General features: G+C 45.9%; 1 protein-coding gene across 1 annotated transcript in view; it reads left to right on the top strand.

The window, feature by feature from the left end:
- The window catches only part of lrp1bb (low density lipoprotein receptor-related protein 1Bb), a 217,218-nt gene extending 211,062 nt beyond the window's left edge, over positions 1–6,156 (top strand). Inside the window, 3 exon segments of the mRNA XM_061842266.1 lie at positions 1,055–1,205; positions 3,601–3,739; positions 5,061–6,156. Of these exon segments, the coding sequence (XP_061698250.1) occupies positions 1,055–1,205; positions 3,601–3,739; positions 5,061–5,188 (418 nt within the window). The 3' untranslated portion in view covers positions 5,189–6,156.
- Positions 6,157–19,109: the final 12,953 nt, after the last annotated feature.

Below are 19,109 nucleotides of genomic sequence, written 5' to 3'. Positions count from 1 at the left end.
GGCACCGAGCATGGCTACTGTGTGGGAGTCTGTTGTTAGTTAGAAGTGATCCGCATATCATCTAAATATGGGGCGAAACGATAGGGTAATATTGCCCCGGTCACTTCACTCGATCGTAAGATGTTCTCTTCTTTGAAAAGAGCTTCCCTGTCCTATAGTAGATGGCACAGCGTGTTTTCAATGGCGAAGGTCCCGGTGTGACGTAATGAACAGACGTTGAAGGCAATATGGCTACCACTTGGATGTTGAATGAGACTTCCGCAACATTGCGCATGGATGACGTGCTCTCCGCTCATATTTTTTTTTTCATATGGACATTGAAGTGAATAATGTTATATGTATTTTTCATTTGAATATCTATTTTACAATGTTTATAGGCATGACACTTGACCTTTATTGCAAATCTATGAGGATAAATCATCAAGCCTTGTTTAAACCAAGCATGAATGTGTTTGTGGGGAACAACGCTTACACTTTAGAGAATCCGGCTTCCCCTCCACATTCTAAAAACACCTCGTGATTTTATGTGGTCTGCAAAGGCAAATCATGTGTGTCAACTTCCATGATTCTTGTGAAAATCTGGACTTAAATTTCAAATCCTCATATCATAAGTGATAACGTTGATTATAACCATTTTTGCATCAACCTTGAACAATGGTTGAAAAACCCATTCCCAAATACTTCTGATTCCAAAACTAGTTCATACATTTTGTGCGTAAATACTGTATGATAAGGCAATTAAAGATTTTTATGGTTTCAAAGTCATAATCGCTCCCTTAGGGAAACTGTAACTACAATGTGGCCTGTGAGAAAAATTGAGTTTGACCTCCCTGCCCTAAATTGTCCTAAATTGTGTGAATGTGAAAGGTCATCTGTCTGTACGTATCCACCCTTGGCTTGGCTAGCAACCAATGCAGGCTGGACTCACCCACGACCTGAATGAAGTGCTCTCGAAAATGACTTGATAAATGTGCTACATGGCCAGGCAAAGTTACATCTCTGTGTTTTGTGTCACATAAATTTTGGCTGACTCCAGTCCACCGCGTGCCTTTAGGGGAAAACGTGTCCAAAGGCAGCCCATAACCAACGGTGGGATGAACGTAGAGATCGGGAACCCATCTTACAACATGTATGAGGTGGACCACGACAACCACGCCGACGCCGGCAGCCTGCTGCGGCCCAGCTTCACGCTGGACCCTCATAAGGTGGGTCAGCAAGTGAAGAGGTCAACACATAGGGGCTTCTGTGTACCTTTTCAGGTTTAAGGCAGCTACAATGTGGTATCCCATGCTGATACCACTTTGAACGTGAATAACAAAATTGATAATAACGAATTAAATAACGATTCAAATCTATTGTAGTGCACATAAAAGTAAAACAAAAATTATCAGTAAAGCCTTCACGGGCACCCAATACCTTGAAATAAGGTGTGGCATTGACCCATCACTGAGACCTGGGTACTAACCAATTCCCATTAAATATGGCTGAACTCCACTTAACAAATGTAATGGTCCATTTTTTTTTTTTAAAGATGTTAAAGCTCCTGTAATATTATGCATAGTATCAGCATTTTAATTCAATAAATCCCACACTTTGAGAATCACTGATTCAATGGGACCCACATTTATTTAATTGCTAAAAATATTGTATTTTCGTTCATGTCGATACTATTTTTATAATATATTCTCATCTGAGCACCCCACACTTATGCTGAGTGTATGAAATGAGTCATAAGACTTTCACTGTTCTGTTTTTGCTGTTAGAGCTTCAAACTTGATGCTTTTTGCACTGCCAACTGAGACATCTGCTATTGTTAGAGGAACACAGTTTCATTTAAAACCCTTTAACTACTTTTTTGCTCTTGTCTAACAACCTTCTCCTTCCCCAAAACTCTTTACAACGGATGTTTAAGCCTTTGCATGTTTTTTTTCAAGCTGTAGTAAACTACAGTGAAGAAAATATGTATTTGAACACGCTGCCATATTGCAAGTTCTCCCACTTAAAAATCATGGAGGGGTCTGAAATCTTCATTGTCGGTGTATGTTCCCTGTGAGAGAGATAATCTAAAAAGAAAAATCCATAACTCACAATGTATGATTTTTTTAAATTATTTATTTGTGTGATACAGTTACAAAGAAGTATTTGAACACCTGAGAAAACCAATGTTAGTATTTGGTACAGTATCTTTTGTTTGCAATTACAGTGGTCAAACATTTACTGTAGTTGTTCACCAGGTTTGCGCACACTGCAGGAGGGATTTTGGCCCACTCCTCCACACAGCTCTTCTCTAGATCAGACAGGTTTTTGGGCTATCGCTGAGAAACATGGCGTTTCAGCTCCCTCCAAAGATTTTCTATTAGGTTTAGGTCTGGAGACCGGCTAGGCCATGCCAGAACCTTGATATAATTATTACGGAGCCACTCCTTGGTTTTGCTGGCTGTGTGCTTTGGATCATTGTCATGTTGAAAGTCCCAGGCACGACCCATCTTCAATGCTCTGACTGAGGGGAAAAAGGTTGTTCCCCAAAATCTCACAATACATGGCCGCGGTCATCCTCTCCTTAATACAGTGCAGTCATCCTGTTCCATGTGTGGAAAACCACCCCCCCCCCTCGCCCCAAAAAAACCATGATGCTACCACCCCCATGGTTCACAGTCGGATCGTGTTCTTAGGATGGAACTCATCATTCGTCTTCCTCCAAACACAGTTTGTGGAATTATGATCAAAAAGTTCCATTTTGGGCTCATCTGACCACAAAACTTTCTCCCATGACTCCTCTGTATCATCCAAATGGTCATTGGCAAACTTGACATGTGCTGGTTTAAGCAGGAGAACCTTCCGTGCCATGCATGATTCCATACCATGACGTCTTAGTGTTACCAACAGTCACCTTGGAAACGGTTGTCCCAGCTCTTTTCAGGTCATTGACCAAGTCCTGTCGTGTAGTCCTGGGCTGATTCCTGACCTTTCTAAGGATCAATGAGACCTCACGAGGTGATATCTTGCATGGGGCTCCACTCCGATTGAGATTGACCATCATGTTTAGCTTCTTCCATTTTGTAATGATTTGTCCAACGGTGGACCCTTTTTCACCAAGCTACTTGGCAATTCCTCCGTAGCCCTTTCCAGCTGTGTGGAGTCATACAATTTTGTCTCTGGTGTCTTTGGACAGCTCTTTTGTCTTGGCCATGTTACCAGTTTTAGCCTTACTGATTGTATGGGGTGGACAGGTGTCTTTATGCAGCTAACGACCTCACACAGGTGGAGGTGACCTTTTAAAGGCGGACTAACAGGTCTTTTAGGGTGAGAATTCTAGCTGACAGACAGGTGTTAAAATACTTATTTGCAGCTGTATCACACAAGGGTTAGGGTTAGGGGTTAGGGATACATTGCGATTTCTGGAATGTTCTTTTTAGATTATCTCTCTCACAGTGCACATGCACCAACGATGAAAATTTCAGACCCCTCTGGGATTTCTAAGTGGGAGAACTTGTAATATAGCAGGGTGTTCAAATACTTATTTTCTTCACTGTATATACGGACGTTTTTTTTTTTTCTCAAGCTTCGCATGATCAGCAGTGCTGCTTGCTTCTGTTGCAGGGCTGGTGTGTAAAATCCAGTGACGCTCGCACCTTGGGTATCAATTCGGTGCCCAAGGAGGTAATCCCTGGACAGGTGAATTTTTCAAACCTCACTATGAGTTTGCCTGATAAGGACATGAACCATCGTTGTATAGAATGTAAGCAACCAATGAGCGACGTACGGGTGCCTGCAATGTTTGCTTCGTGTTGAAATGTGACTGTCTGTGCCACAATAATCACGCAAAAAGTCAGTCGTGATGATTAAGAAATATCGAAATATAGTGCATATGCCACAGAATTTCAATTCTCAATGTTTGCATGACTCCACATCTTCTTGCATTTTAACTGCAACACTTCATGAATGTGTTGATCGTGGTCGTGATTTCCCTCGCACTGCTCCACGAGTACGAGTTCAAATATGCACGTCGACGTGTTAAAGCAACAGTACACATTTGATTTATTAGTTTGTTGTTCTGTGCCTTTCACTGCAGTAATGAGGTTTGATTACAGGTCAGTATCGCAAATACAAGTGATGAACGTAAAACTTTTTGGGTTGTTTTTCACAACAATGCGACCACAAATCTAAAAGTGTTCATCCAATATTTACAGTATGTAGACCGCTGAAGTAGTTCATGTGCAACTACGGCTACGGCTGATGTCATTTTTCAAGTAATGACTGAGGAGTTGCATCCAAATTACTTAATAAAGATGGCTGAATGACTGTATTCTTCCTTTAAAGTACCAGAATTTGAACCACTCATGAATTTGTAAATTTGCTCACTAACAAATACATGAAACAATTTTTACACCTTTGAGACTTCCAGATTTCAGTCCCCCCAAAAATTAGAATTTTCCATTAATTAGACCTCAGACTTGTATGATTTTGCTACTCTTTCATAATGAGTGAGTGATTCTGGTATAATGACACCAAAGGCACCTGATCATGATATTGGCGCTTGGACACTCGAAGCTTCATCTCCCTCCGCAGATTTTTCTATCGGGTGAGGTCTGGAGATGGATTAGTCTTCTTCTGAAGCCACTCTTTTGATAGCGTAGCAGTGTGTTTTGGCCCATTGTCATCCTGATAGCCCCATCAACGAGCCATCTTGGTCTTGCCGAGGGAAGGGAGGGTTTCATCTGGACATTTTACAGTCCACGGCTCAGTTCACTGGAGCAGTAAAGTCACCCGGTGCCCTTTGCAGAAAAAAAATAGCCTCAAAACATCATGTTTCCGTCTCCTTGCTCGACTGCAGGGATGGTGTTCTTTGAGTAGGAATTCTGGCTCAGTTAGAGGGGATCAAGTGTTGATCACCATAAAATCAAAACCATCCAGAATGGGAGACTGCTAATTCATTTTGAGTAAATTTACAAATTCCGAAGGGGGTCAATTAATGATTTCGTCCATTTTATTCCCATTCCGACAGCACTGCATGTTTCTAATCCCTCTCTTTTTCCTCCATCTTGTTGCCCTCCACGCAGCCCATGAATTACGCCAACCCAGTGTATGCAAAGATGTATATGGACGGACAAAACTCTCACAAGGCGCTCATCAGTATCGACGAGAGAAGAGAGCTACTCCCAAAGAAATTCGAGGGGATTATTCATGAAACAGCCACATAGCTTACTTGACTCTTTGTACTATTTTTTTTTTTTTTTTTTCGAAACGCACTATTCGAAGGCGGTAAAACAATTTTCTACGAGGCTTCTAGGTTTTCCCAACGTCGCATCAGCATTCTGTGCTCGGTGTAATTTGGAGCGCTCTTTTCACGTTGCTTTCTTATGTCTGTAAAATTTTAGGTTACGCAGCTCTATACGGAACGACACTTGAGCCTCCGAAGCGCGGAAAAAAAAAATGTATTCTCACCACATCATTGTTACGCACGGTTCCAAGTGTACGAATCTGTTTATCGAATACTCTTAAGTGGAACACAAAAGCTGATGTTTTTTCTTGACCAATTATAAGCAATGTTAATCCCGCTGAATGGTTAATGTTTTGGGGAATTTGTTAGTCGACTCTTGTTTAAGATTCTAGTTCAGCCACAAAAACTTTTAGTGTGACACGTCTTCTCTTTATCCGGTGGTTCTGCTGCTTGGGGTTTTTTTCCAGGAAAGCCCGTAGAATATATGAAACCGTCTTTGCCATCCCCATGGACTTGAAGGGTCATCGAGCACGTGACAACATTAATACAGTATGCTGTACAATAATCATGTTTCTTCTGTTGAGACCGATGCCCACCTTGAATGTTCTCCGATCAGATCCGATACCGTAAGCTGAGAGGACAAATGCTGAATATCATATTTTTCTAAAATTCATGTATCAACAGGTTCGCGAAATATGTACACAGATGGATTTTTTTTTTGTTTTTTTTGCCACAAGGTTAGTCAAAGCAAAGCGGATCATAGCTCACATCTCTTACTTTCCAAAAGCAGGAGGATAAATATAAAGACTTTTTATAATTTTATATTTGATTTGTATGTGGTTTGACTGCTATGTATTTTGACAAAATGTATTAAATGTAATTTTTTTATATATAAAATGTAAATCAATATTGAATAAAGGGGGTTTATTTCCATGGAGCAGGCTCTCTTTGTGGCTCAAAGCAACATGCTCATTATTTAATTATCTGGTTTTGCACGCTGCATATATCCATCAACACATTTTAATACACCTCTACCTTGTTTTCCCTCACCCCATAATTGATATCCACAGTCACCATAGCAACCAGACTGATGCCTGGCCGTTTCCTATCTGCAACGGACCAAATTGGCAGCACATGGAGACCTCAATGTGAATTATGACACAGAAATACTGTAAATATGTAAATATTGTGTTCTCACATTTGTGGATGTTGACATTTCAAAGAAGTGTCCCAGAAGAAGTTCATTGGAGAGATCAATCACTTTTGGAAGTTTTCATTTTTAGGTTTTAACAAAAAACAAATCATACCATTAATGCATAAGTGATCTTAACGTAGTCAAGTACCAAAGTCAGATTCCCGCGCATGATGTGAGGACTACTTGTTGTAATCAACCCGGTTTTCAAATAATCTGGTTGATTGCATTGATTCATATTTTGTTTTGATGACCATCCCTCTACCACATTTTTCATACTTAAAGGATAAGAGCATATGGAACTCTTCCGCATTTCAACATCATTAACATAATTATGCATACATAATAAAATGAATGTAGTAAAGGTAAAGAGAATTGATGCGATGTCACAGATAAAACTTCAAATATCAAACAGAAACAATCTGTAAACATACTGGATGTTTTATACTGATAACTGGGTCGAGTTTTTAGCTGTTTTTGTTCCCCTCCCAATCAAAGCTCCGATTGTCGGATGTCTCTCAAAATCATCCTGAGCAATTATCTTGCGGTGTGGGGTGTGTGAAGAGTGCCCGATCTTCTGGAAAAAAATGTTCCCGATAATCATAAATGTTACACCAGTTCAATATTTATGATTGTAGTTCCTTTTGACCTAGGCAGAACAAAAGCCAATTGGAACGCAACCTAAAGATGATGTTGCCAAACACAAATTAGAGAAGCATCTGCATGCAACAAATAGTTGTATGACGCATTTCCCAAGTCACTCACCACAATAAAAATGACAAGGATATGAGTTTGTAACGGGCGGCATACTCACAGTTCTAAGGTCCCAGGTTTAATCCCGGACCCACCTGTGTCGAGTTTTCATGTTCTCCCCGTGCCTGTGTGGGTTTTCTCCAGGTACTCCGGTTTCCTCCCACATCCCAAAAACATGCAAAATTAATTGGTCACTCTAAATTGCCCCTCGGGGTGATTGTGAATGTGGCTGTTGTCTGTCTACACGTGCCCTGCGAGTGGCTGGCAACCAGTTCAGGGTGTACCCCGCCTCCTGCCCGTTGACAGCTGGGATAGGCTCCAGCACTCCCCACGACCCTTGTGAGGATAAGTGGCTAGTAAAATGGATGGATTATATTTTAACTGAAGGAAAGTGGGTCCCGCAGACAGACATCTCCCCCAATGTTCATCAGCAGAGGCAAGGATATAAATATAACTGCAATTTGAAGATACAATGGAAACGCCCCCGCCGCCCCCACCTTGCATATCGATTTATTGTCTCTTATCCACTCAGTACGCATCACCACCCTTCTGCGTAAACATAAGGCCCAGAAGGCTCATTTATCGGACGTAATCAATATTATCAACGCGAGTCGTATTCATAATCCAAACAACAGGTACTGTTTGGTGCACCACAAAAGGGCTTTTTATCTCTGCGTTTTCAGTTCGAGCTGGAACTGGATGAATGCAGTTTGGGATCCCCTGGGAGAACCAAACAGAAAGGTGGGAGCTGAGAATCGAACCCGCATGCCAAATGTGCTTGGTGTGAGGAAGCAGTGCTAACCTTATGCCAATGTGCTGCCCCGCGTAGTGATCTATTCTTATTAAAGTTATTTTTATCAAGTCAGGATAATTTTGCAGGTTAAGGTAAAGTCACTGGTGGATTTATATGATTTATGAATCAGCACAAACACATTAATAATTAGTTGGCAGTACTCACACTCTCTTGTTAAATGGAACGCCACATGTGTGTATAATTACGGCAATAAAATTGTAAGTACTGACTGAACTACTTCAAGTTCCTGTAAAGTTCAAATAAGTGTTCTAAATTTGACACACCACAGAGCAGAGTGTTGTCAACAACCTTGCAAAAAATTTGAAAAAGAATCAAGTATACGAAATGAGGCTTAAAATTTTTTTAAATCAACTAACTGGTTTCAGACAGGATGTGCGTGTCCAATGAATGCGCTGAAACAACGCCCCTTGTTTAACTGTCAAACAAATACCGCACCTACCCCTGGAAAATTGATGATACTTCATCTAGCATCTTTCTTGTGGCCACACCAGCGCTAGCAACTGTCCAGTCAAGTCATATTCATCCATTCATCCACTGTTTATTGCCACTCCCAGCGAAAGTTTACTGTTAAAATAAACATAAAACAGAGAAAATGGCATACTGTCAATTTACAACATCAACCACATAATGTTGCATATATACCGTATATGTTTTTATATATTCTGTGGATAGGGCGGCACGGTGCATCAGCTGGAAAGCAGTGACCTCACAGTTCCGGGTTCAATTCCGGACCTGCCTGTGTGGAGTTTGCATGTTCTCCCCGTGCCTGCGTGCGTTTTCTCCGGGCACTCCGGTTTCCTCCCACATCCCCAAAACATCCAACATTAATTGGACACTCCAAATTGCCCCTAGGTGTGATTGTGAGTGCCGCTGTTGTCTGTCTCTATGTGCCCTGTGAATATCTGGCAAACGTCAGGGTGTACCCCGCCTCCTGCCCGTTGACAGCTGGGATAGGATCCAGCACTCCCTGCGACCCTTGTGAGGATAAGTGGCACAGAAAATGGATGGATATATATATATGTGTATTTTTCATACTTAAAGGATAAGAGAGAGAGAGAAAGAGAGAGAGAGTCACTGATGTTGTAGTGGTACACATGCCTGCCTTTGGTGCGGGCAGCGAGGGATTGACTCCCACTCAGTGATGGTGTCGATATCTGGGACTGCCTGGTGACCAATTCAGACTGTAGTCCCCCTTGCGACTGACTGGCGACCAATTCAGGGTGTAGTCCGCCTTTCACTCGAAGCTAACCCTAACCCTAGGATAGGGTTCAGCTTTCCCTTGACCCTTTTGAGGATAAGTGGCATAAATAATGAATGGATGGATAGACATACACACACACACAGGCTGTCCTATAAGTCTGCATACATAGCGTCCATCCAGGTTGACTGCAATAACCGGTTTGTAAATTATTATTATTATTATTATTATACGTTATTAGCTGGTGTTTACTTCTGCATCGCTTTTTCCCCCAAGTTGCATTGTAGTTATTAGTAGACGGACATAGGTTTAGCATCTCGCTAAGAGGCTGTTCCACCACATGCGGCAACTGTAATTAACAACCGGGCCTGATCTAAATCATATCCGTGCTTTGGGACTCCAATTCAAAATGCGGTGTTTAGTGTTTATTCACGAGGAATCCAAGGTAGACTTTCATGACCCCTCACAGCACCAATTAGTGAGCCACATCCTCCGTGCTTGTTGGCGGAGTAAACACGGGACAGATTGGATCCGTTCAATTAAGGGTGTCACTCACTGGTTAAAGAAATAAATATAGCCCGAGATAACTTTGTCTCCCTGCTTCCGACAAAGCGTGCTATCTTTTTAAGCTACTGTATGTTTGCACTATGTTCCCAGTAGCCGTGGCAGCTCTGTTTGCCCAAAACCTTTATCCATTTCTCAAAGTATTATCATGGCGTCAGTGACGGGATGTGGACTTCTGTGTCCTAGAGCCTCAAAAAGCACATTAAAGTTCATCTTGCATTCTGCCACGTATACTAGTGCGATCCCTCCCACCTTGTCACGTTCTGACTGGATCCCTCACAATTCCTACGTACTGTCAAGGCTTTCTATGCGTCAGCCCCAGCGGGCCCAACTGCACAGGTGGCATCAGCCCAGGGGGGGACGACGACACATATTGCTGCTCGATTTGCAAGCCACCTCTTGTACTAAAACACTCAAACAAGCCCGTTATTCACATACAAATTGCATGTACACAGTTTTATAACAGCCATCTATGGTTCCTATCTCCACTGTGACAGTTGTGGCAAATCCATCCATCCATTTTCTTTGCCACTTATCCTCACGAGGGTCGCGGGGAATGCTGGAGCCTATCCCAGCTGTCAACGGGCAGGAGGTGGGGTACACCCTGAACTGGTTGCCAGCCAATTGCAGGGCACATGAAGACAGACAACTGCCGCACTCACAATCACACCTCGGGGCAATTTAGAGAGTCCAATTCATGCTGCATGTTTTGGGGATGTGGGAGGAAATCAGAGTGCCTCGAGGAAACCCACGCAGGAACGGGGAGCACATTCAAACTCCACACAGGCGGGTCCAGGATTTAACCCGGGACCTCAGAACTGTGAGGCCAACGTTTATTTATTCTTATTTATTTTAATATCTTGCTGGGGATCCACAGCCGTCACGGTTTGCCATGACAAACCATCACGTTGACTGTATCTGGGCCATCATTTTTTTTCCCCTGGTGGCTTGAAACGTGGCTACCGTAGCCGCTGGGAACAGCGTGCAAATAAAGTCCTATCAAGAGACTTGAAAATACGTTTTTCCAATTAAAATTTTGGGGGATCGGTGAAATGCGGAGCCCCGGAATACAAATTTCACTTCACTTTCTCTTGGGAATACATGCCTAATTTCAGCTTTGTGGATGCCACGTCTATTTCTAATGATGATGCTGTATTACAGTTGGGACTACTACAGAGCAACTGCTATAGAATCAAAGTGACGCCTGTTGACCTCCAAATTATTCTAATTTCACAAGTAATTTCAAACAAAGATGAGAAGCAATGTTAAGGGAATTAATTTGCTCCAGGGTCTAATGATAGCTATGATAAAACCTTCAGAAACTGCACAGATAAAGTTTTAAGTAACATTTTAACATCCCTAATGATCTCAAAAGAGGCAGCACGGTGGATCAGCTGGTAAAGCGTTGGCCTCACAGTTCTGAGGTCCCAGGGTCAATCCCAGAGCTGCCTCTGTGGAGTTTGCATGTTCTTCCCATGCCTGCATGGGTTTTCTCCGGGGACTCCAGTTTCCTCCCACATCCCAAAAACATGCAACATTAATTGGACACTCTAAATTGCCCCTAGGTGTGATTGTGAGTGCAGCTGATTGGCTGGCAACTAGTTCAGGGTGTACCCCGCTTCCTGCCCGTTGACAACTGGGATAGGCTCCAGCACTCCCTGCGACTTTTGTGAGGATTAGCGGCAAAGAAAATGGATGGATGTATGGATGGATGATATCAAAAGTATAGCAAAAGTTTTTTTGGCCCAAATAAAAATTCATCAGATTTTGCCCAAGGAGAAAAAGCATTATCAATAATCACGTGTGCTATTTTAAGTGTGTGAAACTAAATTTGGCAGTGCTTGTATAATCTGCCTTGATATTTAGTGCATACCTGTCAAGTTTTCGGAGTGCCAACCTGTATAAAATAGGAAAATAATCCTTATCGAGAGCAAAAGATCCTTATAACATGCCGAAGCAAATTATATGTCAAAATAACGGAGGGAAAAAACACAAAGTTTTTCAATTATTCTATTGTAGATCTCCATAATGATAATATCTGAAGATAATGTCTAATTATCAAAGTTTATTTAGTGGCATTAATGTGTTCTGAATTGTATTCTTGTGTAACTTTCTTGACCAATTCTAAATGCTGACCCTTCCACTCGAAATTTTCAGAATCCGGATGATTTATGATATACGGCTGTATACGTAAGATTCACCACAAAATCCGAATGAACTACGACTAAACCGTACGAGTCGACAGGTACGTTAGTGTGGAAAGTCGAGTGACCTAAAATTTTAAATCAAAGATAACAAATTACAGCTTTGACAGGATTCATTCATCAGTCAGAATTCCAAGCATTTTCGAAGTTTGCACTCTCCTTCGAAGACCTGTAACTCTTTAATACGCATTCATCTCGTTTACTAAAGCTGCTTAGCAAAAGAATGGATCTTGTGCTCTAAAATGTTAGTCAATAAGTCTGAGTATTTACATGTGCGTGTGTAGGATGTTCTGTGTCCTTGCAAACCCTGACTAATGGCCAGATTAAGGGGGAAATGGGGTGAATTGTAATCCCCACGTGGGGGGGGCTGCTCTTTCATTGAGCTCCACCAATAAATCTGGGGGACGGGCTTGCTCTTCCTTTGGCGCCTTTTGTAATTTGACTTTTCTGCTTTTGGCCATTGATCACAGCAGCGTGCAGATTGCAAAATTTAAATTATTCCTGGCATCAGTTTCAACGTCGCCTTCTCGGAGCGTCGTCAAAAGACTTTGAAGCTTCCTGTCATTGGCTCCAGTAAACCTCACGCATGTGAATAAAACTGAGTTATACCTTCACATGCCAACTATTAGCCCAACAAAACCTGCCGCAACACCAATCTTTGTTATCGCCCCGTGCGCCGACGAGCCAACAGGAGGCACAAACCTGCTGCGGGAGCAGATGTCGGCTAATTGATACGTTAACTCTTTTTCATTTGTAGAGGTAGTTAAGTTCCAGGACTCGAGCTCGCTGAACTCGTTAGGCTGTTTGAAATACAAGCGGCGACGGTCAAAGTATGTTCCACGGTATATATTGCGTCTTGGTTGAAAAATAAAACAATTATGGCGCAATCCGTGACCTCACTTTCACTTAAGTCTCGCGCTTAACTGAACAGGTAGGAGTCCGCCTCTCTCTGATCTTTGAGGATCTGTCAGTCCTGTTCAAGCTCAATTCCCTCGGAATCCTCCGCGTGCTTCCCTGTCTAGTTTCTTTGTCACCATGACAACATGTTTACCAGGATTCGCTGTAAGTCTGCCAGATGAAGGCGAGAATGAAGAAACATTGGCCCCCCCGCAATGGCACCGTGTGGAAGGACAAATGTGATCAAGCACCCCCGCTCACGTTTCCACCAGAGACCACAAGAAACACAAACACAAAAGAATATATTATTTGTAATTATTATGGCATCTTTTTCACAATTTAAAATGTTTGCCAAACATACCAATGCACTTCGAAAAAAGTCTCTTTGAGGTGAAGTACCATAATTTCCGTTTTATAAGGCATGACTTTTTTCACACGCTTTCAACCCTGTGGTTTATGCAGCGATGCGGATAATTTGAGCATTTTTTCCTAATGCCCGTAAGGGGGCAATCGAGCGGAAAAGGTAAGCGTGAGACCAGTGGAATATATATGCAAAGGAAGTGACGTGTATCAATGATTTTTGCCGTGTAGCGCCGGAGAAAAGGAGTCGGAGGCGGAGTGTCGGACACAGAAACAGAACTTGCTTTATTGTTCGACATCACCAAACTACTCGCATAACGGCGGGAACTCTGTTAACCTTTCCTCCGGAAGCGCAACAACAAAAACAGTCCGTGCGGAACCCCGCACCCCAACTCGAGGTCCCGCGGGTGAATTATGTAAACACCACACAAGCCCCCCCAGAATTCACCCATAGTCAAAATCCTTGTGCCGTGGAGGGATGATGACCCGACCCCGGCGAGTGTGCAATGTAGGGGCCGATGGGGGCGGGGCCGCACTGTCCATTGAGTCACGGGACAAGGGCTCAGGCGGGGTCAAGGGTACCCCGGCGGGTGCAGGGGCACAGGGCAAAGGGGGACGACCCCGGCGCGGGGGGAGGGCCAACCCCAAAGGCTGGGCAATGTCCAGGTGCGCGGGTTTGACCCTGTCCACGGAAACAGTCTCGGGTCTGCCGCCAATGTCCACGAGCAGGCTCTTATCCCCGTGCTCCAGGACCCTGAACGGCCCGTCTTATGGGGGGCGGAGAGGTCCACGGTGGGCGTCATGACGAACAAACACAAAATCCGCAGAGCGCAGGTGACGGGGCAGCCGGGCAGCTGGGGTGCCATGTTGCGACGTGGGAACCGGCGCAAACCCTTTTGCGGCTTCCAGCAGGGAGGACCGTTGCCTGGCTGTGGACCAGGGCACTGTGGCGTCCGGGATGAATTCGCCAGGGACCCGCAGTGGCTGGCCGTAGACGAGTTCGGCGGATGAGGACAACAGGTCCTCCTTGGGGGTGCACCTGAGGCCGAGCATGACCCACGGGAGCTTATCCAACCAGTTGCCGTCCGTCAAGCCGGCACGCAGGGCTGCTTTCATGGAGCGGTGGAACCGCTCGCAAAGACCGTTCGCCTGGGGGTGATAGGCGGTAGTGCGGTGCAGCTTAACCCCCAAACTCTCAGCGACTGCGTTCCAGAGTTCAGAGGTAAACTGAGGGCCACGATCTGAAGAAAGGTCGCACGGTGTCCCGAAGCGTGCAACCCACGTGCCGATGAACGCCCGGGCCACGTCTGACGACGTTGTCGAGGAGAGGGGAACGGCTTCGGGCCAGCGGGTCGTCCTGTCCACCATGGTGAGCAAGTAGGTGAATCCGTGCGAGGGAGGAAGTGGACCTACCAAGTCAACGTTGACGTGGTCAAACCTCCTCTCGGGGACAGCAAAGGGCTCCAAGGGGGCTTTTGTGTGGCGATGCACCTTAACCCGCTGACAGGCCACGCACGAGTCGACCCAGGCCTGCACATCTTTCTTGAGACCGCGCCACACGAACTTCTGGGCCAGTTTGCAGGGACCAGCGGCCGAGGCTGGTCAGCCGAGAGGTCGCACAGCAACCTGACGCCCGAGTCACCAACCGCGACTTCCTCCAGGCGCAAACCCGTGTCAGAAGTCTTGAGGGCCTGCACCTCGTGGTCTGAGGCCTGGTCTGCGCTCATGCGGGAGTAGTCGAGACCCAGATGCACAGTGCCGACGATCGCCCTGGAGAGGCAGTCCGCGACCACATTGGATTTGCCGGCGATGTGTTGGATGTCCGTAGTGTACTCAGGGATGAACGACAGTTGGCGTTGCTGGCGGGCGGACCACGGCTCGGCCACCTTGGACATGGCGAAAGTGAGGGGTTTATGGTCCACATATGCCGTGAACTCACGGCCTTCCAATAGGGAGCGGAAGTGGCGGATCGCCAGCCAGAGGCCGAGGAGCTCTCTATCGAACGTGCTGTATTTGCGCTCCCTGGGGACCAGCTGACGGCTGAAATAGGCAAGCGGTTGCCAGGCGCCGCCGACCCACTGTTCGAATACGGCTCCAACAGCGTAGTCCGATGCATCGGTAGTGAGAGCGACAGGGGCCCCGTGGGTCGGGTGAGCCAGCATAGCGGCACGACTCAGTGCGGCCTTCGTAGCCTCGAAGGCTTCCATCCTCTCGGCCGTCCATTCAACGTCCCGGTTGGGGGCCTTGTCTTTAAGAGCCTCATAGAGCGGGCGCATGATGTGGGCCGCCCGGCGGATGAAACGGTGGTAGAAAGTCACCATCCCCAGGAACTCCCGGAGGCCCCGAGCCGAGCGAGGTCGGGGAAAAGCGGAGACACCTTTGCCGGAAGGGGGGCGGCGCCGTTCTTGTCTATGAGGTGCCCGAGGAACTGGATAGAGGGCACCCCGAAAACACACTTTGCCGGGTTGATGATCAGGCCATGCTGCTCAAGTCTTGCGAAGAGGTCGCGGAGGTGCATCAGATGTTCATCCTCCGAGGAGCTGGCGACGAGGATGTCATCCAAATAGACGAACACAAATGGCAAGTCCCTGAGCACAGAATCCATTAAACGCTGGAAAGATTGTGCCGCGTTTTTAAGACCAAACGGCATCCTCAGAAACTCGAACAGTCCAAACGGAGTGATTACAGCTGTCTTGGGAACGTCTGAGGGGTGCACGGGAACCTGGTGATACCCGCGCACCAGGTCGACCTTGGAGAACAAGATTTTGGGTAGCGGTCGGGCATAGTGGTGTCGTTAAGGCGGCGGTAGTCACCACACGGTCGCCACCCACCACTCGGTTTAGGGACGATGTGTAGTGGCGAGGCCCACGGGCTATCCGAGCGGCCGACGATGCCCAGACGCTCCATGTTGGCAAACTCGGACTTAGCGACTGCTAGCTTCTCGGGATCAAGCCGTCGGGCCCTCGCGTGGATCGGGGGGCCCTTGGTCTCAATGTGGTGCTCGACCCCATGTTTAGTCGTGGCAGAGGAGAAAGTGGGCCGTGTCAAGGCAGGGAACTCACCAAGGAGGAGTTGGTACTTGGTGCCGTCCGATAGCGAACTGGAGAGACCACCATAAGTCGCCTCATTGCGGACGCAGGCGACCGTGGAAAAAGTCAGTGCATCCACCAGACGGCCCCTCTTAACATCCACCAGCAGCCCGTGGGCACAAAAAAAATCAGCGCCGAGGAGAGGGAATGAGACATCCGCAGTGACAAAGTCCCATGTGAAGCGCTGACTCCCGAAACACAGGTCCACAGTCCTAATGCCATAAGAGCGGATAGGGGAGCCATTAGCGGAAAGTAGGGGTGGCCCATGAGTCCCGCCAGCGGCGTCCTCCGCAGTGGCCATCAGGACGCTCCTCTGGGCGCCGGTGTCACAAAGGAATTTGCGCCCGGAAAGGTTGTCCTTGACGAACAGCAGCCGGCTCTTCGCGCCCACGCTCATGGCCGCTGCGAAGCGTGGGCTTTGGCGTTTCCCGACGCGTCGTAGTTGCAAGGGGCGCGGCACCTCTTCGCTTTCGCACCGAAACGGGCATGGAAGTAGCACAAGCCTGTGCCAGCACGGCCGTCGGTGCCGAAGGGGCCCCTGCTGGATGCCACCCCCGCGCCCGAAGGTGAGTAACTGCGCGTCGCGGCCAGCGTCTCAGGGGAGAAGCGCTGGGTTGCCAGGAAGAAACGGTCGGCCTCCTCGGCCTGGCCCGGGGCTCAGTGATAGTACTGTTCGCGAGCGCCGTCTGAACATGCGGTGGCATTTGCCTGAGAAACAGTTCCATGAAAATGAAATTGGGCTCTTCCGTGCCCAGCAGGTTTAGCATCATTTCCATGAGTTCGGAAGGTTTGCTGTCCCCCAGTCCATTAATAGCCAACAGACGTCGGGCACGTTCCGGCCGTGAAAGTTCAAAAACCTTGAGAAGGTGAGCCTTGATCCCAGCATACTTATCTCGGGCCGGGGGAGAGGTGATGAAGTTCACTGCTCTGGCCGCCGTTGAGCTCCCGAGTGCTGAGACAACGTGGTAGTAACGCGTGGAATCATCTGAGATCCCGCGGAGGGCGAACTGAGCCTCAGTCTGTGCGAACCACGCTGCCGCGGACGTCTCCCAAAACTCCGGCAATTTGAGGATGGCGGTTGCCATGTTCGTTTCAGTCTCGAAAACGCCGGGACTGACGTCGGGGTCACCAGTGTAGCGCCGGAGAAAAGGAGTCGGAGGCGGAGTGTCGGACACAGAAACAGAACTTGCTTTATTGTTCGACATCACCAAACTACTCGCATAACGGCGGGAACTCTGTTAACCTTTCCTCCGGAAGCGCAACAACAAAAACAGTCCGTGCGGAACCCCGCACCCCAACTCGAGGTCCCGCGGGTGAATTATGTAAACACCACAACCGTATCTTTTTTTTTTTTTAACTGGCCCTGTTAGTGCGGCATTAGCGCGGCTGTGCTAACATTAGCATTAGCATGGCGGCGCTCGGGTTAAACTCTCTGTGTGCCGTCTTTCTTTGTAAATATCTCGTATTTCAATGTGGGTTTCAATGTGGGCACAGCTGCAGTGTATTTACAGTATGTACCAAATGGTATTTCCTTTACAAATGCACTGGGTGAGGTATATAACCAGGTCCGCTCTGTAGGCCGGGAATTACGGTAATTGCTGAATTGATTAAAAAACCCTTTCCCATAGATTTGAGATACCTCTATAGTTTGCTAACATGGGAGCATCCAATGTATTTTTTTTTTAAAGTGGCTTAACGGCACCTCGTTTAAGAGCTTTTCAGAAGCTTGCCTAACTGAATTGAAATATTGATTATTTGCTGCAAATCAGCTAGCAGAGACTTCACAACAGTTTTGAAAAAGTCAAAGTGTTGAGTCGCTACAGTTATTGGGTCAACTCTATGTTTGGCAGTAAATAGATAAACGGATACAGTACAGATTCCATCTATGGTTTTATTCACACTGCTTATCCTCACTACGGATTTGATAAATGATTACATGTATATGTTTAGTTCACGAGATTTGTTAAAGTGGAAATATTACATCCAAAATTGGTGGCAATCCAATCCGTCCCTTTGTAGAATCAATTTTCTCCCTTGAGTTATCGTTGATCATTGAACTCTTACCAAGGATTCCATTTTTCACACAATATCCAAATCTGCCAGACTCTAACCAATGCTGAAAAGAATATTTTATATGTAACTTCCAGGCAGGATTATTGCAGATGTGTGGCTGTCGCGATATCTCTAAAGATGCACGTAGTCTTGATTATGCTGTTTCATGTAAATAGAAAAAAAAATTAAATAAATCACAGTTGGGCATGTTTTCTGAGCCTCCCTGCATAGAATAAATGGATCTTGTCCTACAAACCTCTAAATATTCAATTGATTCATTCATATTACAACAGTTTTTAAAAGTACCATGCTCGTCGTAATATGCGGGTGTGCGTAATTAATGATGCTTTTTTGGGGTGATGGATAGCTGTCCACGTTGAGCCCCCGGATGTTTGTCTTTGGAAAACTTTTGACCTTAAGTGTGGTCATTATATAAATTTTTTCCCTCTATTTTGTTGGACTGCTATGCAACAAATGGAATTGACATAATTTGGGTCCATGAAGGCATATTGTTTATATTTCCCAGGAAATAAGATCAGGAGAGAAAAACAACATCAAATATGTTTATGGGCAGAACAAGTTTAGCGGTAATAAAATGATGCCTGGATTTGGTTTGCAGAGATTTATTGTGGGAGTGATGGACGACATGGAGGCCATTAAATTCATTTTTGGCCAACAAATTAAGTGAAGTTCAGTGCGCTTGTAGAAGTCCCAAAGTGTTTCTCGATAACTCTGTGTAAATATTCTCGACAGCGTGCACGAGCG

Source organism: Syngnathoides biaculeatus, chromosome 14 (genome assembly GCF_019802595.1).
Source record: "Syngnathoides biaculeatus isolate LvHL_M chromosome 14, ASM1980259v1, whole genome shotgun sequence".
Classification (NCBI taxonomy): Eukaryota; Metazoa; Chordata; class Actinopteri; order Syngnathiformes; family Syngnathidae; genus Syngnathoides; species Syngnathoides biaculeatus.
Note: the sequence above shows the minus strand (reverse complement) of the source record. Positions and strands in the feature narration are given on the sequence as shown.